The sequence below is a fragment of the Ptiloglossa arizonensis genome, chromosome 4 (genome assembly GCF_051014685.1).
Source record: "Ptiloglossa arizonensis isolate GNS036 chromosome 4, iyPtiAriz1_principal, whole genome shotgun sequence".
NCBI lineage: Eukaryota > Metazoa > Arthropoda > Insecta > Hymenoptera > Colletidae > Ptiloglossa > Ptiloglossa arizonensis.
Window position 1 is genome coordinate 19,455,173 of NC_135051.1, and position 25,873 is coordinate 19,481,045.

General features: G+C 41.0%; 1 protein-coding gene across 6 annotated transcripts in view; it reads right to left on the reverse strand.

The window, feature by feature from the left end:
• Positions 1 to 1,013: 1,013 nt before the first annotated feature.
• Kcc (solute carrier family 12 member kcc) overlaps positions 1,014 to 25,873 on the reverse strand; it is a 188,020-nt gene continuing 163,160 nt past the window's right edge. For 4 of the 6 annotated variants that reach the window (XM_076309101.1, XM_076309105.1, XM_076309106.1 and 1 more), the window contains 12 exons: positions 18,379 to 18,473; positions 9,340 to 9,600; positions 8,624 to 8,809; positions 8,224 to 8,459; positions 7,922 to 8,115; positions 7,673 to 7,834; positions 5,985 to 7,423; positions 5,701 to 5,808; positions 5,493 to 5,546; positions 4,588 to 4,907; positions 3,785 to 3,924; positions 1,014 to 3,580 (listed from right to left, as the gene is read on the reverse strand). In XM_076309101.1, coding sequence (XP_076165216.1) covers positions 3,489 to 3,580; positions 3,785 to 3,924; positions 4,588 to 4,907; positions 5,493 to 5,546; positions 5,701 to 5,808; positions 5,985 to 7,423; positions 7,673 to 7,834; positions 7,922 to 8,115; positions 8,224 to 8,459; positions 8,624 to 8,809; positions 9,340 to 9,600; positions 18,379 to 18,473 — 3,287 coding nt within the window. In that variant the 3' untranslated portion in view covers positions 1,014 to 3,488. The remainder of the gene's footprint in view (positions 3,581 to 3,784; positions 3,925 to 4,587; positions 4,908 to 5,492; positions 5,547 to 5,700; positions 5,809 to 5,984; positions 7,424 to 7,672; positions 7,835 to 7,921; positions 8,116 to 8,223; positions 8,460 to 8,623; positions 8,810 to 9,339; positions 9,601 to 18,378; positions 18,474 to 25,873) is intronic. The other 2 variants (XM_076309102.1, XM_076309103.1) reach the window with 2 other exon arrangements.

Sequence of the window (25,873 nt, forward strand, 5' to 3'; positions counted from 1 at the left end):
CTTTAACCTATAAAATCCCATGGTACTTGATCGGGATAATTTCCTAACTTACGTTAGTCGGACATTTTCGGTTTATTTTTGTGCGTACTTCTAATATCCCGAACCTCTCTCCCCCTTCAAACATCTTCAAACATCTTCGAACATCTTCAAACGTCTTCAAACATCTTCGAACGTGCCCGAGGGCATCTCGTTTCGCGAAGAAAAGAATCCCATAACCGTTCACACCGGCTCTTCCTAGCCAGCCGACAAATGACCACGAAGGTTCCTCGAATTCTCGACTCTCCCCTGTTCGGATGAACTCGGTTTCCGGAACTGTGACCCGTTCACGGACATCGATTAAGTAGACACAGTTTTATCGACGGGTACAATAGGTCACCCGCGGTGCTACGTGATTCCTTTTTTTTTTTTTTTCTTAAAAAGATCTCTGTTACGTCGATTCTCGACTTCCCTCTTCTCGTACATAAACTATTCGTCATATATACTTACACACATATGTGCTATACATATACTATATACATATACATATACATATACATATACATATACATATACATATACATATACATATACATATACATATACATATACATATACATATACATATACATATACATATACATATACATATACATATACATATACATATACATATACATATACATATACATATACATATACATATACATATACATATACATATACATATACATATACATATACATATACATATACATATACATATACATATACATATACATATACATATACATATACATATACATATACATATACATATACATATACATATACATATACATATACATATACATATACATATACATATACATATACATATACATATACATATACATATACATATACATATACATATACATATACATATACATATACATATACATATACATATATATACATATACATATATATATATATATATATATATATATATATATATATATATATATATATATATATATATATATACACACACACACATATGTACGAAGCGTCTTCGTTTATTTTTATAAATATATGTATACGTATATACGTATTAGATAGTGCCTATCTAAATGAAGCACGACCGAATAGTTTCGGACCGTGCACGAAACGTGACATGCACACGACACTTAAACGCGACACCGATCGCGGCGCTACGCTATCCTTCGATGAGAGTCGGTTACGGGGAATGGCGCGTTCGTTTTCTTCTCGTCTATCTTCTTTTTTTCTTCGTTTTCTTTTGTTTCGTTTTTTAACCTTTTTTCCTGTTTTCTTTTTTTTTTGGCATTCACTGTTCCTTCTGTAATTCTATGCAGGCGAGACACCGTGGCCCTCCCCCTCGGACCGTCACGGTCCTCGCCGAAGGACTGTGTACACATGTATGTATGCATGTATGTATGTGTGTGTTTCTGTGTGGATGTGTGCCATTTGAGACGTATTGGAGCGGTGAATCGGACCGGTAGGCCTTGGACAGTATAAACGCGAATCTAGACAAAGACTTCGACGCGCAAGAGGTCGAGAAGTACAATGGAAAAACGAACTTCAGTCCTGAAGGAGATGCGTGAATACCCGCCGGGTTACTTCCTTTTGTTGGTCGCGGCGCTGGTTCGAGAGAACGCTGCTGCTTGAACCTTTACGAGAACGCATGGTGCTTGAGATTTGATCAACGAAGTATAAAACGGTGAGTGGTGTCCCGGGTTCAGAGTCCGTGCGTACCGATCTCAGTACCCAACGCTACTGTTCCGACATCCGATGTCACGTTAATCCAATAACGACGACGAGAGTGTTAACAATTTTAAAGGTACCACAGCGACGTCTTCTCCGATATATTAAGAATTTGAACTCGTTTCTCTAAACTGCTGCTGCTATTGTTACTCGTTGATGGTTGTATCGGTAAAATGACATGTGTTAGTAACTTGAAGAATTAATAGCCAATTCCTTGGTTAATCTTTCATGTATTGGCAATCCTTAAGAACGTGTGCAACGTATCCTTTAGCACAGAGTTCTTTTTTTCGAGAGCTTGAACTCTATAATAGTCTAACCGCTGTAAATCTTGAGGCAGATCAATTTCAAGTTGAATTTCACGTTGATACACTTTCCTCGCTCGGTTTGTTTCTATTGTTGTCAGTACCACGATGCAAACAGATCAATCTCAAGTGGTTCTCGTTAATGTGCATCCTTAATAGCGCCCCGAGGGTTCGAACTCCTTTTACGATTAGTTCCGCTACGGTCAATGTCTGATTAATCCTAATTAACAATTTCAAGACTGGCAGTAATATACTTTTCTTAATACATTGACAGTTTGAACTATCTCTATGGTAACGGCAACGCGAGTGCCGCGTTTCAACTTTCAGAATTTTCTAGCACGTTTAAAGATCTTCACCTCGTACTGTCCCCCCCACCACGGTTCACCCTCGAACTTGTCGGTTCTGTGAATTAAGGGGGTGGGGGGAGACTCGTCTCACGGACACACACGATAAAAGTTCAACGGTCGTGATGAAGCTGTTCACGCTGCAGCGTTCAGCCGACCTTACGCCGCGCGTTTCTCGGCGTACTTCAACGCGCTATCCTAGGCTACCCTATGTTCACCTATAAGCAGTAGAATTATACATACCTATTTATACTCTCTATAACGACAAATGCGTGTAGAAAAATGAGCCTCTCGCGTCTTTGGTTAAACGCGAAGCATTTAGAAAGTATTCTGGCAGTGGTTTCGTAGATGCTTCGATCTTAGCCTCGGACCAAAAATTTTGATTTTAGTTTCAATGGTGGGAGTTAATTAGAATTGGAGCGAGTTTACTCGGGACGTGTCGGTTCTTCCTCGTCGGTCCTCTCATATTCTTCGACCCTCGGCCATATGTCGACGAGCAACCAACGTCCGCTCGCGCGGTTCCTCGATTACCTGGTACGATAATAAGGTCGTGATACGCTCTGTGTGCTAACCCTTGTCCTGTTAATCGTTTCTCGTCTTACCGCGCAGAGTTTTCCTTTGTGTTACGAATAAAACCACGTTGTCTATCTTTGTTTGTTTGGTTTTTCTGTTTTTGTTTTTGTTTTGTTTTGTTTTGTTTTTTTTTGTCTTTTTCTTCTTTTTTTGTTCGAAAGGGACGAGTGTAAATAAGATAGATCCTACGTATCCTAGCTTACATGTGAAATTTCATTTTAAAGGAAACTTATCCTTTGGCATGTGTGTCACTTTTGGCCTTCTCGAGGTTCGGCTATTTTTGAACGTAGCCTACGAGCCTCCTCGATCCGGTCGAGTTTTGAGTCCGCGAAAACGTTATCGTCGATTCGGCATCCGTACGTACTCTTCTTCGGTAACCGTGTGTTCACAACGCGAAACGCAAGTGACTGCTCAGACAATGGCACAAGAGCAACGTGTTCCTTAGGGTGAAGTCGTTTAGGTCTTTAAGAAGTAAACTAGATTTCTGCTTTTGCGAGGCGGTTACTTCGATTCCTCCGGGTCTAGTTCACGAGTAGATGGTGATCACCTCCCGTCCGCCACCGCGCACCATCAGCACCCTCTCCAGACCCTCGGTGAGAACCTCTAGGAATTCCATGTCTGAGGTGTCCTGGTCAAGGAAATTACAAAGAAATTGTAACGAACGATGACAAGTTAACGATCTTTCAGATGGTAAACGATGAAACAAGTAGTATTGTGGTTCAACTGTCAGCTAAGAAACTCTTTGAGCTGATTTTATCCACAAAGGCAGCGTCATGGTGATCGAGATTGAGACGAAAGTAGGGTCTCGTATTAAAAGGATACAGTTTGATTCACGTTCCATTTTAGTGTCACGTGGTGGTCCAGGAAGATTGAGGATGACTAACTGAGCGTCATGGCTCTTGTTGACGATCACTTCGTTCAGCTTCACGGAAGTGTGCATACGCCTCACGTCGCCCTCGTCACTGCAAACATCGTAGAAGCTTTAGATTCACCTACTCTCGCTAACTTCACTCAACTACTCTCGCTAACTTCACTCACTACTCTCGCTAACTCGACTCAGTTACTCTCGCTAACTTCACTCAGCTATTCTCGCTAATTCGATTCAGCTACTCTCGCTAATTTCACTCAGCTACTCTCGCTAACTTCGCTCAACTACTCCTGCCAACTTCACTCAGCTACTCTCGCTAATTTCACTCAGCTACTCTCGTTAACTCGACTCAGTTACTCTCGCTAATTTCATTCAACTACTCTTACTAATTCGATTCAGCTACTCTCGCTAATTTCACTCAACTACTCTCGTTAACTTCACTCAACTACTCTCGCTAACTTCACTCGACTACTCTCGATAACTCGACTCAGTTACTCTCGCTAACTTCACTCAACTACTCTCGTCAACTTCACTCAACTACTCTCGCTAACTTCATTCAACTACTCTTTCTAACCCGACTCAGTTACTCTCGCTAACTTCACTCAGCTATTCTCGCTAATTTCACTTAGCTACTCTCGCCAACTTCACTCAACTACTCTCGCCAACTCGACTCAGTTACTCTCGCTAACTTCGCTCAACTACTCTCGCCAACTCGCAGGTTGCAAGAGCCACCGACCGAGCGGTCCCCATCACTTACGGTGTGATCGTGGGCTGCTTCGAATCCGTGCTCTCAGTTTTCTTCTTCTCGTTTTCCTTCTCCTCTTTCTCGGTGTTCTCCTTGTTGTCCTGTTTCGGCGAGCCACCGATCAATTTCGTTTCCTCGTCACCCTCCTTCGCCTCCTCCACGCCGTCGTTGGACTCCCCCGTGTCCGATTCCTTGGCCGTCTCGGTGTCCTGCACGAGCTTCTCCTGCGCCTCGTCTACGATGTTCGAGTTCTGGCTACCGGGTTCCTGGAATCTCACCTTGGTCGCGATCTTCACGTCGACGTTGTGGTGATGGTCCACGATCGTCTGCACCTGTGTTCACGATAAACGGGGGGGTCAACGAATCGCGGGCCGGACCACCGTGTCCCGAACAGCAGGAGACAGTCAAGTGTGTCGAAAGACGACTAACTCTAGCGTCAAAGCACAGTATGATTTGGCTAAATAAATGACCACTAATGTAAGCATTCGGAATGAGAACGTGCCAATCAAGCTGAAACTGGAGCCTTGTCAGGTGTTTCAGAAACAAAATCATGATCAAAAAAGCAAACTGGTGGAGGGCCTTCGGTCATGGGGCGTAACGGTGCAGTCTATTAGCGTGACACGTAGCGTTTGTTACTGGCGTGGAATCGCTAGTGTCCAGGAGTGACGATTCCCACGTCACCTCCATGAGTTTGTTTTCTCTGAACGGGTTATTCGGGGTGACAGGTGGTGAGTTTGTCAGATGGTTGACAAACGAAATGCTTTGTTATGAAACATCGGGGACTGGGTGGGGAAGGTAGACGGGAATCCTGGGAACGTGGCGTGTCGGTGACACTGACGAGGGAAGAGAGAGAGAGAGAGATAAAGAGAGAAAGAGAGAGAGAGAGACGGAGGAACTCCAGGAATTGTCTGACAAACCAGAGGTAAATTTTCTTCGGCGGGTACCTCGTTGAAGTCCACCAATGTCGGCACCTTATCCGTGACGAGCACGCAACAAACAGACACATACCCATCAGTATCGCCGTAGCAGTTCTTAGTTTATATATATATGTATGTATATATATGCATGTATTACGTATTCACAAAGACGTATCGTGTTCGTTGTTTGCGCGGTTTCGTTACTTACCACTCCGAGGGACTCCTTCTTGTTCAGTCGCAGCTCCCTCAGCATCTGGTTCCTTTGCTCCATCATCAGGGTCCTCTCGTAGGTGTAGGCGGATATATCGGAATCCATCTACGAATACCAATCGTTGAAAGCAATTAGCGAATCTCTGTATAGGTGTCTTTACACTCAAACTGACGAACGATGGACTACAGGAATAATTTTCCATCGATCGTTCAATCTGTCGTGTACATTCGAACAAGTCTGTTCGCTGAGAAACTGTGTACGTTAGTCAATCGATATCTCACCATTTCCACGATTTCCACTTCAGCTTCGATCCTAAGATCGTACAGGAACTTCTTCAGTTCTTTCTTCATCTGGATAGAGTTGTCTTCCATCTGGGCAACGGTGAAAATCCTCATCTTGCAGTTCTTCCAGGTGCGGTGTTGCTTGAGCAAGAAGGGCAGCAACATCAGAAGACCACCGTCGTGAACGATCCACCAGACATCGATGTAACCGACCACCTTCTCGGTCGAGTCGGGGAAGAAGTTGATCCCTTTGGGCACCAACAGAGCCATTCTAGCCGCAGCAACGGCTCTGACTGTCTGCAGAAAGACCCTCCAGGTTCTTTCGTCCTCGGATTGTCGCCAGCCGTAAGGCCAACCAAGGATCACGGTGTTGGGTTTCATTCCGCCGAGTCCGGTGGTCTGTATCAACGAGCTCAAACCGTCGACGATGTTTCTCGCTACCAGAACATCGACGAATCCCTTCACCTTCTCCTCGATTATCGTCTTACGGAGACTCTGCTTCGCAGCTAATGCTTCACCGGAGTTCTGGATGTAGTCTCCGCCGATGCAGCTGACGCAAACGGTGAGACCCTTGCCTGCCTTCAGTTGGCTGGCAAACGCGAACAGCTTGCGATACTTGGGGACCAGGTCGTCGGTAAGCTTGGCCAGGATGAGGATCTGCGGTCTCCAGTTCTTCGTGTGAGGGGGTCCTTCCTCCAGACGCAACAGGGAGTAACGAGCGGCTGACAGAGCCAGACCACGGATACCGTCTCCCCATTCCTTCTCGGCGCCACGGTATTCGATGTACTTGTAGATGCAGCCGGCCATTACCATTGCCAACAGTGCGTAGTACCAGCTGGTCATGAACATGATGGCGATGCAGAGCGACAAACCGAGGAAGGACAGACTCCAGTGGTAGTATTTGAATCTCGGTCGCCAGTTGGGTGTACGCAGGAGGGTTTGCAGAGCGCAGGCCAGGTTGACGAATCCGTAACACATCAGGAAGAACATGGACAACAGGGGTGCCAGGTAGTCAACGTTGCCAAGAAGGATGCCGCATTGGCAGATGATCACCGTCAGCACCAGAGCTCTGGTGGGCTCGCCACGACTCGAGCTGGTAGCGAACGGTGTCAGGAAGGGTATGATGCCGTCTTTGGCTATAGCTTGTAGGAGTCGCGGGGCGCCTGTCAGCGATTGAAGACCCGCGCCAAGGGTGGACAGGAACGAGCCGATCAGGATCACCCATTCGTGTGGCCAGGCTAAGTTCGCCACTACCAGTTTACCACCGATACTTTGACCGAACTTGTCCCGCAGCAAGAGATTGTCCACCGTGCCGGCCAATAACAACACGCAGGAGAGGTACACAACCGAGGTGGTGAGGATCGCGCATATCGTACCAATTGGGATTGATTTCTGGGCGTCTGCCAGGTCACCTGATCTGTTAGACCCAGCCATGATACCTGCGGGCAGCGTACCAGATGTATGAGAATCTCAGTTATATTGGTTTCCAATGGGTATTCAGTTTTAGGTCGATCACTCGTAGGTTACCTACCAATCGGGTTACTAGGATGAGAGTAGAAGGTAATTTTAGGATGGAGGCAAGGGCATTGGTGTGTTTTCACAAAGTTGTACCAGCAGATCTTTGCTTTCACAGTTCTAGAATCTTTATTCTGTTGAAAGACTTTCGAAAATGCCTAACAATGGCTCACCTGTGACAGAAGGGAAGAATATACCGATGAGAATTGTAAAGGTGGTTGTAAGATCGACTGGAATCTGGTTGAAAGTGGATTCTGACATGACGTCAATGTCCTTTGGATCGTTCCCGTAAGCAATCAGTTGACCTTCCTCTTGGAAACTGCCCCAAATGTTTTCTAAAGGTAAAGTGTTACTTGTGGTCAGCGAAACCGGACATTTTCATCGTACTCGCGATCAGAATGGTCACGGTTGTTGCGACTTACCCAAGAACACACCGCTGGACAGCCCACGAATCCCATTGGTGATCGTCAAGTTGTTCTCCTCGTAATACGGGTCACACTTGCCTGGCACGGTGTTGTTCCCACAGTAGATTTGATGCAGGACTCCGCTGACGTTCTTGTTGCACTTGGTCAACACGTCGATGTCCTTCAACAATCTCCTACCAAGAACGCACATCCTGAAAAAAACGAGGAACCTCTGTCAAGTCTTGAAACACAACGATGTTGCCTCGTTCCGAGGAGTAATGTCCAAGTCAGCGCGAGACTGTACAATAGCAGCTACGAACTTGAGCGATTCGTTGCCGTGGAAGTTTTCGAACAGACCCACGTAGACCGACAGGATCGAACAGATGACGCAGGCCAGAGCAACCGTGGCGAACTTGTTGACGAATTTCACACCGATGAACACAATGGTACCCATCACCATCAGCAGACCCGTGCCGTACACACGAAAGTTGTTGTACATGATACTCGGATCCTTCGTGAAGTCTCCGAATATACTCAACGAGGGTGCCATGTAAGTCTAAACAAAGAGGACGATGTTTAAAGTCTGGTCACCGTTGCGATGAATCATTTCCAATACCGCATTGCACTTCTAGGAGGATGAGACATTCTTAAGCTGGAGGACAGACTGCTGGATTTCTAGTTCACCAATGGGTTCAGGTACTGTTCTAGGTGTACACTCACCAGGACAATCTCAACGGCACCAATGATGTACATGGCAGCAGCCAAAGTAGTACCGGTGTAGAAGAGCATCCCCACAGCACCACCGAATTCTGGGCCCAAACTTCTCGATATCATGAAGTAGGACCCACCAGCAGGCACCACGCCGTTGGTCGCGATGGCGCTCATGCTGATAGCGGTCAGCATTGTCTGCGTGCAAACCAAGCTTGTTAAGAGGACAGAAATCGCAATGGCAATACTGTTGAATACTCGACTATTCCTCTAGGATCAATCCTAAGCCATGTCAGAAGAGTCTACAGTCTACTCTTTTGAAGAGTCTGTAGAGTCTACAATCTACTCTTTTGAAGAGTCTGTAGAGTCTACAGTCTACTCTTTCGAAGAGTCTGTAGAGTCTACAGTCTACTCTATTGAAGAGTCTGCAAAGTCTACAATCTACTCTTTTGAAGAGTCTATAGAGTCTACAGTCTACTCTCTTGAAGAGTTTGCAAAGTCTACAGTCTACTCTTTTGAAGAATCCGTAGAGTCTACAGTCTACTCTTTGGAAGAATCTGTAGAGTCTACAGTCTACTCTTTCGAAGAATCTGTAGAGTCTACAGGTGAACAAACGTTGCACTGTAACGTTCGAATCTACCTATCACCAATGGCTTCCAAGACAGTCGATATTCTTTGATAAACCGATCCTCGAAGACGTTCTAGAACTCGAGGGTAGCGATACTCACCACGCAACAGCAACAGAGCACGATGAAGAAACCCTGTATAGCGCCAGCCGTTCCAACGACCCATGTCAAACGAATGAAGAGTATCACACCGAAAATGTTCTGAATGCAGGGTAGGTAGACACCGATCAGCGTACCCATCCGTGCACCACCCTGCACCGGTGGTGGTTTGCTGTCCGGATCGGTCGCAGCCGGGATCGTGTTGCTATAATTCGACAGGCTGTTGAGCAGGGTCGAGATCCGGGGCCGATCTTCCATTTCTTCCTGAAAGTAATTAAGGCAACTTATCATCGTGTCGTGTTGGCGAACGTTCACCACCGTTCTCACAGTTCGGTGAGCTTACACGGTCAACACCGCGACGCGATGAAACTCCGAAACTGGGTCAGTTGGGATATCACTACGTTAGCACGGAGTTTAACACCGTGGTGTCAAAGGCCTATCTAAGTAAATTCGAACACCGTGGGGGACGTTTCGGTGTTCCCAACCATGATACGTGACACCTCTTATCCCTTTTGGGGCGACCGATAACCAACCTTTCCCGTCATCTTTTCAAACATTCGCCCCTTCTTTGGTCACGGCTAAAGGGACGTTCGTTTACCACTCGGTTCCCGAACGTTAATAATAGGACACCATTCTTAAACAACCTCGTCACCCTCTAGGTTATCAAAGGCCTCGATTACAGTTTCCTAAGGGAAGCAACGAAGTCTGTGCAGATTCGAGGATCACGTAGACACCTCTATTCACCGTTTCCATAAACATAGACTTCGCTTGTGCGTTTCTACGTCATATGGGTCAGGGACTTACCGATCCACGAACCTACAGTAACCAACTTTGCCTTTTGTCGATTTTACGATGGTGAAACGCAAAGAAACCAAGTTCCATCGAACTTTTCGTGGCGGTTTCGACGATTTAAATTCGAGTTCCCTCGCGAACTTTCGTCTTTCGTCGTTTTTGATAATAGTTTCGTGCGCGTAACTCGCGCGGTTGGAGCGACTCGCGTTTGCGTCGAGTTACGCGCACCGCATAGTTCCCCAGGGTATCGGAGCAAAGTGGACATGACTCGAGCTCACTCGAGGGAGCACTTACAGCTCGTTTGGTTACTTTCAAAGGTTGCATTAACCTTGCACCGCCTCGAGGAACGAGGTTGGGTTACTCGCGATACATCACTGCGGAATTTCTTCTTCGTCGCGAACAACCGAGCCTCTTTTCGTTGTTCAGTAGCTGATAGTTATCGAGACACTTCACTGAATGTTGGATCGATGTTTCACCGTGTTTGTTTTAAACGTACAAATCAAACGAACGATTCAGGGTTCGAGGATTAACGATTAAATTACCCACGGTGATTTATATATTGGGTTTTCTTCGGAAAGTCATTTCGTTTTCCAAAATGGAGAATATTGAATTTAATGAAATGTTATACGCTCTAAAAAATCGTGTTTCATTTTCATCAAAAAAGAAAACGAAATTTCCGAATAACTCAATAATATAATATATATATATGTATTTAGTCAATAAACTCCCCAAGAATAGAACAAGTAGAAAATATATTCTTTAAGAAATATAGTGAAGTAAAATATATAAACTTGGACAATGTTTCTCCAAAAAAAAAAAACGAAACGACTTTCCGAACAACCCAATATATCGACAGTGTTTCTCCCTAGTTGAATAATAAATAATTATTATTCGTGACGTTGATCCAACTGGACAATAACTGGACACTCTAACTGGAGGATTCGACACTCGTTCACGTTACAATCTACAACTCGATCAATATTTATATTTCCCAATACTTACTCCGAATGACAATTTTCGCTCGTCGATAATTCATTCATTTCGGCTACTACGCTCGAGAAAGAACACTTTATCCGATTCAACAAAACGTAGAACCATTATCGCACACCTCGATATTATTTAATACTATTTCACCTTCTCACCAACGTAATTTCCACATCCATTCTTAATTTCGACTGTTCCTTCCTCCACTCGTATTCTTCACTTTTCTTCGTTACATCTTTCCAAAAGTTAGATTAATAACAGAACACATCCCCCGTTCACACCCTACATTTAACATTACCCTCTTCGTTCGATATTCCATTACAGTGCAATCCCACGATAAAGAATTCTCCTTATCACTCTACGTACGTTTTGCTCGTTCGAACGCAAAAATATTGTTCTCGTCCGCGAACAATCCGACGTGATAATTCTTTTCCCGGATAACTCAATTCGTTACTGGAATCTTTCATCTGGACGAGAACACTGTCCGACCGTGCACGGAATCTTCCACTCGGGTGTCGTAAAGCGTAACAGTTCCAGACGCGATACGCACGCTTTTCCACGGTGCGCCGCTCGAGAGGATTAATCGGTGAGCACGTTTGCTTAATTAATTAACGAGTCGCCGGTCTCGTCTTACGATCCTCGTAGTTTCACGGTTGAGAAAAGAGGAAAATCGTCGTGCACCATTAACGAGAACGTAACCGGTCCCGGATAATTGCGCGAGTCTCGCGTGACAATTAAACGGAACGCGATCTCGAGAACGAGTTTCGCGACGAGCGCGAGACAATACGGTCGATAGTTGCATACGGGTGCATAGGTGCATAAACGGAACCGTTGGGTACGGTAACAGTGAATTACGTATACCGGGTGAATAATTCCACGAATAAACTAGCTCTCCGCGCGGGAATCTTTTCATTAAACGAAAACGCGGGCGCCAATTTGAAAGGAACGTTTCATTGAAATTCTTTCACGATTTTTCCTTGATTACCGGCCGATTCGCAATCAGGGCCAGAACGGAGAATTGGCTACGAAACGGTACTCTCTTTGTTAACGAAACGATACAACTTGGTATTGGTTCCACAGCTTGAATTTTACAATCGACTACGGAAGGAGAAGATATTACCAAACATTGACAAAAACTATTCGATCAAACGGGTCGACGTGACTACGGGTAAAGTTATTTGCATATGTATCAGGGGTGGAGAACAACAGTAGCGTGTATACACGATGGGAATGGAATGGAAGAGTTTTAACTTCCAGGGAATATTTTTCTTGGTTTTTTTTTTTTTTTATCGGGTTGTTCGGAAAGTCTGTTCGTTTTTTCGGTTCATTTCCATTTTGGAAAACGAAATAACTATCCAAATAATTTAATATATTTTTTGAGAGGTTGAGAAACTTTGGATGTGTCAGGAATCGTTCCTGGGAATCCGGAACCTCGGTTACCCCAGTCACATCGGTTTGTAGATAAAATTCACTCCAACGAACATCTCTCGGACATTTTACAGACTATTTTATTAAATTATTTATTCTCCAGTTTGGAAAACGAAATGACTATCCAAACAAGTCAATATATTTTTTGAGAGGTTGAGAAACTTTGGATGTGGATCGTTCCTGGGAATCCGGAACCTCAGTTACCCCAGTCATATCGGTTTGTAGATAAAATTCACTCCAACGAACATCTCTCGGACATTTTACAGACTATTTTATTAAATTATTTATTCTCCAGTTTGGAAAACGAAATGACTATTCAAATAATTCAATATATTTCTTGAGAGGTTAAGAAACTTTGGATGTGTCAGGAATCGTTCCTGGGAATCCGGAACCTCGGTTACCCCAGTCACATCGGTTTGTAGATAAAATTCACCCTAATGAACATCTCTTGGACATTTTACAGACTATTTTATTAAATTATTTATTCTCCATTTTGGAAAACGAAATGACTATTCAAACAATTCAATATATTTCTTGAGAGGTTAAGAAACTTTGGATGTGTCAGGAATCGTTCCTGGAATTTCGGAACCTCGGTTACCCCAGTCACATCGGTTTGTAGATAAAATTCACCCCAAGGAACATCTCTCGGATATTTTACAGACCATTTTATTAAATTCAATATTCTCCATTTCGGAAAACGAAATGAATATCCAAACAATCCAATATATTTCTTGAGAGGTTAAGAAACTTTGGATGTGTCAGGAATCGTTCCTGGGAATCCGGAACCTCGGTTACCCCAGTCACATCGGTTTGTAGATAAAATTCATCCCAACGAACATTTCGCGGACATTTTACAGACCATTTTATTCAATTATATATTCTCCATTTTGGAAAACGAAATCACTTTACGAACAACTCAATAGTTTTCTTTTCGTTGAAATTGAGGTTGTGTAAGTGATACAGTTCGAGGGATAATAGGGTTCGGTGGGTCCAGAGTTCTGGAAGATAATAATTATCGATCACTTTTGGTACGGTGTACATTTTGCGTGGGTTATTAAAAATGTCACTGGTTTTGTATTATCCTCTGATCGATTTTAAGGTCGTCGTTATTTTTAGAAACACGGGAGAAGATACTTTCGTTAGTGGTGTCGTGGCTAGCGAAAGTAACGAATGAAAAAATGTAAATTCAATCGTCTGTGAAATGTGATCTTCGAACGACCTTTCCACTCCTCTAGAATTATAATTCCGGAGTAACATTTTATCGTGAATTTTTTTTTCGTAGTTAAAATATTGTATTACATCGTCGTAAAAATATATTGTCTTGTTTTATTTAGGTCACAGGAACTCTTGCGATACCGTATTATTCCATAATATATTGTACATAGCGAAATGTTTCTCTTTCGAACATTTTCTCTCATCACTCCTATCGTCGAGTGGTTCTAATGTAATTCACTTAGCACATGATAGTGGTTTCCTTTTTTTATTTACAGTCGATTCAATTTCTTGCAATTGTCTACTTTCTGCCAGATGATTTGTTAGAATATTTTTCACCAGGTGGTTCATTAAAATATCTTTCACCTTACGGTTTGTTAGAATATTTTTTATCATATAGATTGTTAGAATATTTTTCACCAGGTGCTTTAGTAGAATATGTTTCACTATATAACTTAGTAGAATATTTTTCACTTTATGGTTTCTTAGAATATTTTTCACTATATAACTTAGTAGAATATTTTTTAGCAGGTGGTTTATTAGAATATTTTTCACAGTATGGTTTGTTAAAATATTTTTCACCAGGTGGTTTAGTAGAATATTTTTTACTATATAACTTAGTAGAATATTTTTTAGCCGATGGTTTATTAAAATATTTTTCTCCTTATGGTTTGTTAGAATATTTTTCACTATATAACTTAGTAGAATATTTTTTAGCAGATGGTTTATTAGAATATTTTTCACCTTATGGTTTCTTAGAATATTTTTCACTATATAACTTAGTAGAATATTTTTTAGCAGACGGTTTATTACAATAATTTTTCGCCAGGTGATTTATTAGAATATTTTTCACCGTACGGTTTGCTAGAATATTTATTTCCTATCCTATGGACGAGCATCTTCGGTGCTTTTTCGTCCCTTTTCCACGGACAAAGGGTCCGGAGAGATAGAGACAGAGATACACGCGAGAAATCAGCGCCGATAAGGCTGTCCTACTCGGAGATCATTTCGACAGACGGTAAGAAGAGAAACGGATAATTGGATATCCAGGAATCGAGGTCGATGCCGAACCGCGTTTCAGCTATGAGGCCCCCGACTGAAAGAGTACGTTAATTAACCAGCTATAAGGGCACGCTCGAGTCATGGCTTGCTTGCGTCAATCTGGACCACCCTTTTTTCTTCCATTTTCATGCAGCCGCTCTGCAGAGGCTGGTATGCAATCGTTACGTAAAGCCACGTTTCCACACTCGTGAAAAAAGGTTGCAGACTGACTTAGCCGAAAATGGAATAACGAACAGGAGGTACGACTGAAATTTTCATCGTGCAAAATTTCATCTGTCTATCAAATTTCACACTTTGATATTCACGAGATATTTGTACTTTTTTTTTTATCATTACACCAATTGTAATCTTTGCAATTGGAATAATTGTGCTGAAATGTTCGTACTAGATACTTTTGTTATTACAGCGATTAAAATCTTCACAAAGAGATCACTTTATCGAAATATTCATAAATTTAGAATTTTTACGAAGAGTAAAATATTACATATAGTTTGTTGCTATAGGAATTGGAATCTCCACAAAGAAACTATTTTTCTGAAAATTAAGGAACTATTTTGCTGAAATAATCGTACATATTTTTGTTATTACAGCGATTAAAATCTTCACAAAGAGATTACTTTATCCAAATATTCATAAATTTAGAATTTTTACGAAGAGTAAAATATTATACATAATTTGTTGCTATAGAAATTGGAATCTCCACAAAGAAACTATTTTTCTGAAAATATAAGGAACTACTTTACTGATATATTTCCAAACCATTTCGTCTTTATAATAATTACAATTTCTATAAAGACACTGTATTGTTAAAAAGATTCTTAAACGAAATCACTCCTGTCTTCGCCATTACGATACCTATACGAACGTATAGAACAAAAATTAAATTAAATGTTACGCGTTCGAAGAACGTAATTAAAATGTAATTAAATCGTACGACGAGGCTTTAACGAAGCTTTAAAGCTATAAATCTACTTTGCTGTGAGATCGACGAGTCTCTAACGTCGAACAACAATACCGTGCAGAAAAAGGCGGTCAAGAGACACCGTTCCGCCATCTTGATCAGTTAATCGTATCAATTAGCCAGGAAATTAATCCGGTCGGAGGTGGAGGGGAACTTTCGTCGAAATTCAAAGGTGCTTTTGACAGAAACTTAAATCGAATTCCACGGCTTCTTATCAGCTGCTTTGCCCGATAAACCTATCTGCTCAGTCAAGACTGATAAACGTGTCGAAGCTGAAAGCGGAACTGTTTTTCCTCGGGCAATGCGTTCTCGCTAAAATTCGATGAAGGATTCAAAAGATTAAAAAAGAACGCCAGGTTCAATTCGTCCGGAGATAAAATTGGCACGAGAGAGATCGTTCTCCACCGAATCACGTTTCGAAAATTTGTTCGCGAGCGTAGTTCCTTGGTTCCATTTTTGGAATTTTCTATTATTCCCTTGGCTGTCGAGAAAATGTCACAGGAGACGATCAAGTGGAGAAAATAGTTCGATGAAATAAAACCATCGTAGTAGCAACGTACGTATCGATTTACTGAACAATATTAAAAAACATCAATGAGTTATAATACTTTCCAGAAAATGGGATACACTTTATGGAAGAATTTTATTTATTTTTTCTCACTGGAGAGAATAGAGGAAGAAATATTGACTCAATTCGTTTCGCGTGAAAACGAATTCCGTTTAACAGTTATCGAAACTAGTTTTCTCAATATTTCCACAAATAAGGAATAGTGATTGAGAAACGACGAAAAGATACAAGAAGAGTGGTTTCAGTGGATAGAAATATTTTTGTTAGATATTTAGATAAAAATATCAAATTTCAAAACGAACCTACACACGTGTATCAAAATTCTGGTTTTTGTTTTTTTAAATAGTTGTGTGTACAGAGTGTTTCGAAACGTGTTTTCATTTCTCAAGGAGAATTGTCTCGATGCTTTACCCTCCTCGTGGTAGCAAGAATAAAAATAAATTCGGAAGCCCGAATTACTTGGCTAAGGAGTCGTGGGAACAGTGATTTAATAAGAGGAGCTCAAAGACACTCGGAGGAAACTGTCCCCGCCGGAAGACGAACAAAAGAAAAACTGTCGACGAAGGACGACGACTTTTCGAACAATAAAAGAAACGCACAACCCTAGAAGAATCCGTTCGCGCTCGCTTGTTCGTTGAACGACAATTAAGCGAATTGCACACTCGAGAGTATTCAACCCTATCTCCCCTTCCCTCTCTCTCTTTCTTTCTCTCTCTTTCTCTCTCTCTTACTCTCTTTTACTCTCTCTCTTACTTTCGCGTTTTAATGAAGGACCCTTCTTTCAAGAAAGGGAGCCTGAGTCTACGTCGTCCCAGTTTTCTTATCCGTTGAACTTTCGTGGCGAACCGCTTGTTATTCGCTGTGTACAGGGTGGTCAAAATGTACGGTACACGTAAGTGAAAGAAAAATCGATTCTGAAAAGAATCACGAGCCTGATTGACGCAATTCGAGTCGACGAAACGACCAAGTGAGAACTATTCGTGTACCATGTGTTCGTGTTTCGATTAATCTTGGATCGATTTTTTTCTCTCCCGATTATAGAACACACGGTATACTCTACGGTTTTGAGTGTTCGAGGAAAGTGGAGTTTTCATCGAGAAAAGTCTTCCGTCACCTATTTCGCAGAAAGAGAGAGAAAGAGAGAAAGAGAGAGAGAGAGAGATGCACGGTTACAATAGTATTGATGGGAGAAAGAAAAATCAGTCACAATAGTATTGACGGAAGAAAGAAAAATCGATCCCGGAGTGAATTGCGAGTGGAATTGGGTCAGAGGTTTTTGTCAGCCTTCGCGAAGCTCGCGACTAAGCGAAAATTATTCGACACTGTCCACACTCTCCTTCATTCCGGATTGATCTTTCTTTCTCCCAGCTATACATCTCACGGGATACTTTATATTGTTAAATGTTCGTTAAAAGCAAACTTTCCATCGTGAGACATCTTTTGTCGTCTGTTTCGTGGTAGAAGAAACACACAGTGTCGTTCGACGTGGGTCTACGAAAGTATAGGCCGAAGAAAGAAAAATCTGTCACGATGTATTGACTGAAGAACGAAAGATCGGTCCTGGAAGTATTTGAATTCGATCGATTCAGTTAATCTTCGTGAAGTTGTACGAACTTGAAGATCATTCGTACAAAAATCTTGTTACATCGATCTACAGCGAGTATAATTTAAATAATGAGCTTAATTATACATTCGATCTTCTCGACTCCAGTTTTGGTTTTCTTTGACGAAAGAAAATTTATAAAAGACAAATATTAATTTTTCAAATATGGGTGCACGTTGGAAATGGTTACAATTTTAAATATTTCGATCCCAGTTTCGGTTTTCTTCCGCGTAACGAAATTTATAAAGCACAAATATAAACTTTTCAAATTAAGTTTGCATCGACAATATTTATGATTTTAAATAGTTGTAATCATTCTCGTCAATGAACTCATTCTGTTTCACTTGTCCAAGTGACATTTTTCTCGGGGTTGAGCACACAATTCTGAATCTTGTACTCTGAGTGTAATAAATTATTGCTATTGTTACTTACACTGTAAAGGAAGAGATTGGTCTCGTACCCCGTTTTCTTCTCGGAATTCCCCCCCACCATGGGATCGCCATCACCGCCTGCGCCGCTTCCATCGCCTGAAACAATAAAAAAATGAATTTTCATGTGATTCGTATAGAAAATTTTCTTTAATAACGTTCACGTGAAAAAATTTTCATGTAATTCACATAAAAAATTTTGTCTGATAACTTTCAATTTTCATGTGATTCATACGAAAAATTTTATTCAATAACGTTCACATGAAAAAATTTTCATGTAATTCATACGGAAAATTTTGTCTGACAACTTTCAATATTTATGTAATTTATACGGAAAATTTTATTCAATAACGTTCACGTGAAACAATTTTCATATAATTCACACAGAAAATTTTGTCTAATAACTTTCAATCTTTATGTAATTCATACGGAAAATTTTATTCAATAACGTTCATATGAAAAAAATTTCATGTAATTCGTACAGAAAATTTTATTAGATAACTTTATTGGATAACTACTAATTTTTATGTAATTTATACGGAAAATTTTATTGAATAACGTTCACATGAACAAATTTTCATGTAATTCGTACAGAAAATTTTGTCAGATAACTTTCAATCTTTATATAATTTATACGGAAAATTTGATTCAATAACGTTCACGTGAAGGGTTCACGTAGCGAATTGAAGCGCAAACGTGTTACATCGGCGAGTCGATCGAGTGTTTTCAAGTTTGTTTCTATTGATTTTAATATCTGCCTAATAGAGCGACGAAGTTTTAATAGAAACACGGTGACGAAAATGGGAACGCTTTAGTTGGAAAGTTTTAATAGACGTCGAGAACGAGGCACCCCGATAGACTACAGTTTGTTGGTAAGTCGAGATCGGTTTTTCCACCGGGCTTGTTTTTTTTTCTCTCTCTTTGTTCGAATGGACGTGAGTTCGAATTGGATTTGGGTACAAATTCGAGCGATTTCTCTTCGTTGCTCGACTGTTTTTAATCAGCCTTTCGCGACGTCGATGGTGCACTGAACGGTACATACTGCAACATTTATCTTTTCAATTATCTTATAAACGTTATTATTTTACCAATCATCAAATTCAACTCTAAATCAATTTTTGAAGTTTTATTTTTCATATTATTTTACGAACGTTACGATTTAGTAACTCGTTATTGGCACGAAGAAGGAATACAAATCAAAAAGTATTTCGTTGTATGTATTACAACGACAGAATACTTAGACAGGTGTAATGGAATGTATCGATAATTTATTATTTATTACAAGTATATTATTTAGTATTTGTTCGTTCCTGTAACAGAAAATTCATCGACCCTGAAGAAAGTCTTTTAAAGAGGGTGTGACTGTTGCTAGTAGTTCGAGACAATCGTTCAGCCAACGACCTGCATCCTGACAATTCACTGTATAGAATCTCTAATTCCATTAAAAATTGCAGTCGGGGAAACATCTCTTGAGTTGGTTCCAAATCGACAAATTTCAGTTCGTTACTTCGGTACTATGGTTCACTTGCTAGTAGTTCGGGTCAAACTTTCAGTCGACGTTCCACAGCTCTCTACAATTGTCAACCACGAAGAAATTTTTAAAAGATTTATCGGTATCGAGCAAAGCATTCCAGATCAACGATTCTCGATCGATTAATCTCGTATTGGTAACTCTAACTTGTCGTTAGCTCAAAACCAATTTATTAACTACAACACATCAATAAATAACGCATTACCAATTCTCACTGAAAGTTATCAAACAATATTTCATCGAACTTCATATTCAGCTTCTCACACTTCATTATTATCCTATCCTGTCAACAATATTATCATCTTGCATATTTATTTCCATTTTCTATTTTTCATTCCTTTTCTCTTCCATTTTTCTTTCTCCTAATTCCTTCATCGTACTCGTGTCACATTTTTATCAATATTATATCGAGTCGTTCGGAAAATTATTTCGTTTTCCAAAAATGGAGAATATATAATCTAATAAAATGTTTATACACTCTGAAAAAATCGTGTTTCATTTTCATAAAAAAAAAAATGAAAAACGAAATGACTTTTCAAACAACCCGATAGTTTTACTTTTTTTTTTTTACAATTCAATAATAAAATAATTCAATAAATAATTCAATCTCGGTACGATAAAGACGTGTCATTGCTATTGTTTCCCCGAATTTTTGGACAAAAATTGAAAACGAACGAAAAATTCCAATTAAAGACTGTTTAAGAAATCCGTGTACATGTTTGCAGAGCGCGAATTGATACATCGATCGATCGACACAGTCGGCTGCGGCATAGCCAAGGAGAGTCCGCAGAGGCGTCCCGACGTGCCTCGATGTCGAATCGACGCCCGCCACTTCCGCGGCCACGTATTCCAGCCCGCAATAACGAGCTACGTGTAAGCACGTTTCAATCCGTCCGCTCGTCGTGAATTCCGCGAGCGTTCCTGTCCGACATTTCGGTGGACGTTTTCTTTTCGACCTCGTTGCCGCCTCGACGCTTCGCAAAACTTGCCAGAATGGCGCGTCACGTTCACGTGAAACAATTTTCGTGTAATTCATACGGAAAATTTTGTTTAATAGCTTTCACATGAACGTAAATAAGAACAGACGGGAAGGTTTCACTTATAACGTGTACTCTTTCGACCGGTTACAATTATCGTTTATACGTTAAAGATCGTAACAGACGTGGATTAATCTTGAATTTAGAGTAAACGAAAATAAGTTTAATAACTTTCACGTGAACATAAATAAGAACAGACGGAAAGATTTCACTTATAACGTGTACACTTTCAACCGGTTACAATTATTGTATATATGTTAAAGATCGTAACAGACGTGGATTAAACTTGAATTTAGAGTAAATGAAAATAAGTTTAATAACTTTCACGTGAACGTAAATAAGAACAGAGGGGAACGTTTCACTTATAACGTGTACACTTTCGACCGGTTACAATTATTGTATATATGTTAAAGATCGTAACAGACGTGGATTAAACCTGAATTTAGAGTAAACGAATACACAAGTATGTAAATAAAATGCAATACTTGGAATACTAAAATGCAATGCGTAAAATAAATGTGAAAAAATAGGTTAGGATGTTATTATACCGTAAGTGGTATAAAAATTCTTCCGAATGTATTCATGGAAGAAAAGAAAAAAAGTAAATTTGTAAATTTTGTCTACGCGATGTTATGAGCTTCGAGTCAATATTGTCATGCAAGGTTAAATAAATAAAATTGATTTTTATTCGCAAATTATTCATTTAGGGACATCGGATGATATTTTTCGATAATAATAAAAACGCGATCAGGGTGTATCTAAATGTATATCTTCGTGAAAAAAGAATCGTTCCAATTACTTTCTTTCCTTACAGATCGTCAAAGTGAACTCGTCAAAGGAAAAACTGTACTTCTTTCTGGATGGAGTGTGGGGTGTGGATCCTCGAGTATCTCCTACTAGGGAATTTTCTTTCGTAGCTACGGTGAAAGAATCAAGATCGACGGATAAATAATAGCCGAGCCAGAAACGGTCCAATGACAGTGGACGTCTGTTGTCAAAGGATCGTAAATGTTTCCTCGAAAACGCTCCTCCCCTGGAACAGCAAACTCTCCTTTGATCGTAGCACGGGACACGAGTAAGAGCAACAAACTTCCGTCGGAACTGTGTCACTTCGGTAAGCGAAAGAAGTCGTCAAAGGGGACTCGTCCGTGCTAGGGAATTTCGGTCCGTTCGCGCGTGGCGACCCGGAAACCCTATCGATCTTTCACGCGCCGGTTGCGAATCGAAACTTTCTTTCGCGCGGAAGAAACCTGTACCGAGGAGAAGCGGACCGTGTATCCCCGATCCCCGGGTTTCTTTCTCTCCATTGCGTTCCCAGAGGGGGGAGGAAGGAAACTTGTGAGAAAACTGGCGAAGTTCCGACTACGGTAAGTGACTAACGGAACCGTTGAGAGTGCTAGGGGAAAAGTTTCGACGAACGAAAACGTTTTCCCCACGGTCGATCCTCGGCTAGTTACATTTCGCGTTTCTCAGGTGGCGACCGTGGAGAAAGTTCCCCCGGAGGGATCTCCCCCCTCCACCACCACCACCATCGTCCGATTGGTATGATAATGAGATTCTTAAGAAGATCTCGAGCTTAAAAAGTGTACAGCAATTAAGGGAAGTTCGATATTCGAAACAAGCGGCCCCGAAGTAACAACCGTGGGGCTGCGTCGAGCAATTGAAAAAAGTAGGCCAGTCAATATTAACTCGCTGATTTGTTTCTTTGTCCCTTTGTAAGCTGGCTTCGTTGTTCGTTACGATATCTATCAGCGACAATAGATTCGAGATCACCGACGGGATTCATTTAACTGCGCGTACGAATGGACTCGTGCCAGGGAATTCCACGAATACCCTAGGGTCTGGTGACATTTCGTTAGCGGGGGAATTTTACGTGGCGCGTGCTCACGGTACGTCTTGCTACCAACGTTTGGAACTCGCTTTTCTGCGACGAACTAGATAGAATTTTTGATAAACTGTACTTTTTTTATTTCAATTTTTGTTGGTCAAGGTTCACCATCGATCGGATGATAATTCGCTCGCGCTGTATAAGAGGAAGACACGGGTTGAATACTTTAGTAGAGAATCGAGAATTGGATTACTCAGCGATTCAATCTTGAACGAGAACCTCGTACTACTTCATTCGTCGAAGAATAGGATGTTAGGTATACCCGCGGTGATCTCAAAGTTCTTTTTCGCTTTTCGAAGAATCTTTTGCCTTTAAATTTTTGACAATAGATGCTTTCGAAATGGATCACTTCGTTTGATAAATGTTTGTAGGTTATGTTTGCAAGCATGTGTGTAATACATGTGTTTACAAATGTTTGTAGGTTATATTTACAAGCATGTGTGCAACACATGTGTTTACAAATGTTTATAATACATGTTTGCAAGCATGTGTTTACAAATTTTGATAATACATGTTTGCAATCATGTGTGTAACACATGTGTTTACAAATGTTTACAACACATGTTTACAAGCACGTGTGTAATACATAACCTCACTTGTTTCAAGTTCCAGATGACGGCTAACCGCACCTATTATACCTCTTGATAAATTACACAGGCTATTATTTCTTGACGAAACATAACCTTATTCGTTACAATCTCCAGATAACGTGAAGAAGTTGAAGCAATGAATCACGATGGATTTTCAATGCACTTTTGGGAAGAGTTGCATTTCCACTCCAAGAGATAAATATCCCAAAATAACAAATAGGTTATGTCCCTTCGAAGAACACATATCGTGGTTAAAATTTATGAAAAAAAAACATGGTAATAATTATTCGATGAACTCAATTAGCCCGAAAGAAATCTTTTATATTTCTCGTCCTTCGTCAGTTGTGGCCAATGGCAGTCAGCTGACACCGGCGGCCATATTGTCATTGCAAACACCACCTATTAGCGATAAAAGTAGCGTACCATCGACACCAGACGCTCTAATTGCGAACAATTAAACCGAACGTGTTACATAACCCTGACGAGGGTTAATTCAACCCAAAACACTCTAAACGTTCATTCTGGTAAGGAGCAGCGGTAATTCCATCGGACGATTAGGTCCGATTATAATAATTATCGGTATATTCGGCCAGAAATTCACGGACGGTCCGTCTAACGAGCCTGCTCAGAATTTATGCGAGGGTGGGTCAGCTTGATCGGTCGGTGTTACCTGGATACGTCCGTGGCTTGTAAAATTATAGCGTGCAGCTATAGAGCAATTTCCGTGCTCGTTGTAATGCATGAATTTTAGGCGATTGCGTCAACCGTGACTAGCGCCGAGATTAATTTGCCTTGCCGAGCAAAGGGAATTCACGTTCAATTTGAGACAACGCGATGGATACATACGTCTAAGGGAAGGTATCTATTTATCGGGTTACTCTGGGGCAGAATGAAGATACACAGGGTACGGTACCCGATAATATCCCGACAAGGGAATAGCAACGACCAATAATTAGCCATAATGTTTCGTCTACGTGGAGTCGCGGTGTCGTGGTACCCATTTAATCCGTACCCGTATTTAGTCGGTTTACAGCTGACAAACTGCATCGAGTTACACAGGGATCCCTAATTATTTTAATCGCGTTTGCTCCTTCCATTATGCACTCTCCGGTTCCCTCTGCGGCGAGTCTCAAACCAACGTTAAAAGCGTACGAAAATTGAGGCACGGAAACAGTGAGGCAACGGGTAACCATAATGCAATGCGACGTCAGCGATGCGTCGATCAACTTTTCGTAAATAAGCGTATCGGTGAACGATAGAGGTTGGTAAGCCTGACCGAAATTTCTTCGTAAAGAGAGTGTATTTCCGGTGTGTATTTAGTTTGCACTGTGTGATTATATTTCTAAATTCCAGTACTCGGTTTCGAACATAACCTCGTATTTATACTTGGCATACGTTAGTAGATTAATTCCATTCGCGTAACACAAATCTGTTTGTTTCTTTCGGTTCGTTTTGTTGAATATTTAATCGTCCGGACGGTATTTTTGAGGTTAAGTTCGAGAGCAGCCATTGTCTATGTCTTTTCTCGTACTATATTCGATACGTGATATATGTGTTTTCCCTGCTTGCACAATAAAGACAAATATAATATTATTATTGTTAGTTACAGAGACATTGTTGCAATAAAAATTTATGCTCGAATATTAAAACGTCCAAGGTAGTTCGATGATCAGAGAAACGTACAGAGAGGTTAACTTTCGAAAGACTAACCTAAAAATGATCTTTCCTCTTTGTATGTTGCAATAAAAATTTATGCTCGAATATTAAAACGTCCAAGATAGTTCGATGATCAGAGAAACGTACAGAGAGGTTAACTTTCGAAAGACTAACCTAAAAATGATCTTTCCTCTTTGTTTGTTGCAATATTAATTTTTCAACGTATCGCAATGCATCGTGAGACACGATTGCTACAGAACCGAACGGAATCCGTGTCTACGGTGTGTCTAAATAATTAAACGAATTACGATTCGTTTTCCGAAGATTGGAGTTCGCTAGACGTTACTTGTCGCTACAGCTTATGTAATCGTGAGCGATGCAATTACGTTAAGAACCAAGGGTATAGACGACGAGTAAACACTCGGATACCAGGCTTTCGCGGACGAGTTACCCTAAGCGGCTGAACTTTGCGAAGACGGGCTTCAAACACGATTAATTTGCGAGCACGTCTTCGTCAAACTCTTAATTGATTTTGGTCGGGATGTCGAAACGAAAATTTCAGCCGTGTCACCGCGTTACGCTTCCGTGAAACTTCCACCCTTTGTTCGGCTTTTGCATACAACTCGTCCGATTTAATCGGTCGTTTCTCGATTATTCAACGGTATATTAACTACAATCGTAGCAACGTAAAAATTCTGTTACAAATTTTAAGATTTCCAAATTTCGAAGCAAATCACTTAATATCGAACCTAAATTTAAAATTCAATTAGTACCCTCCGATGACATCCAATCGAGCT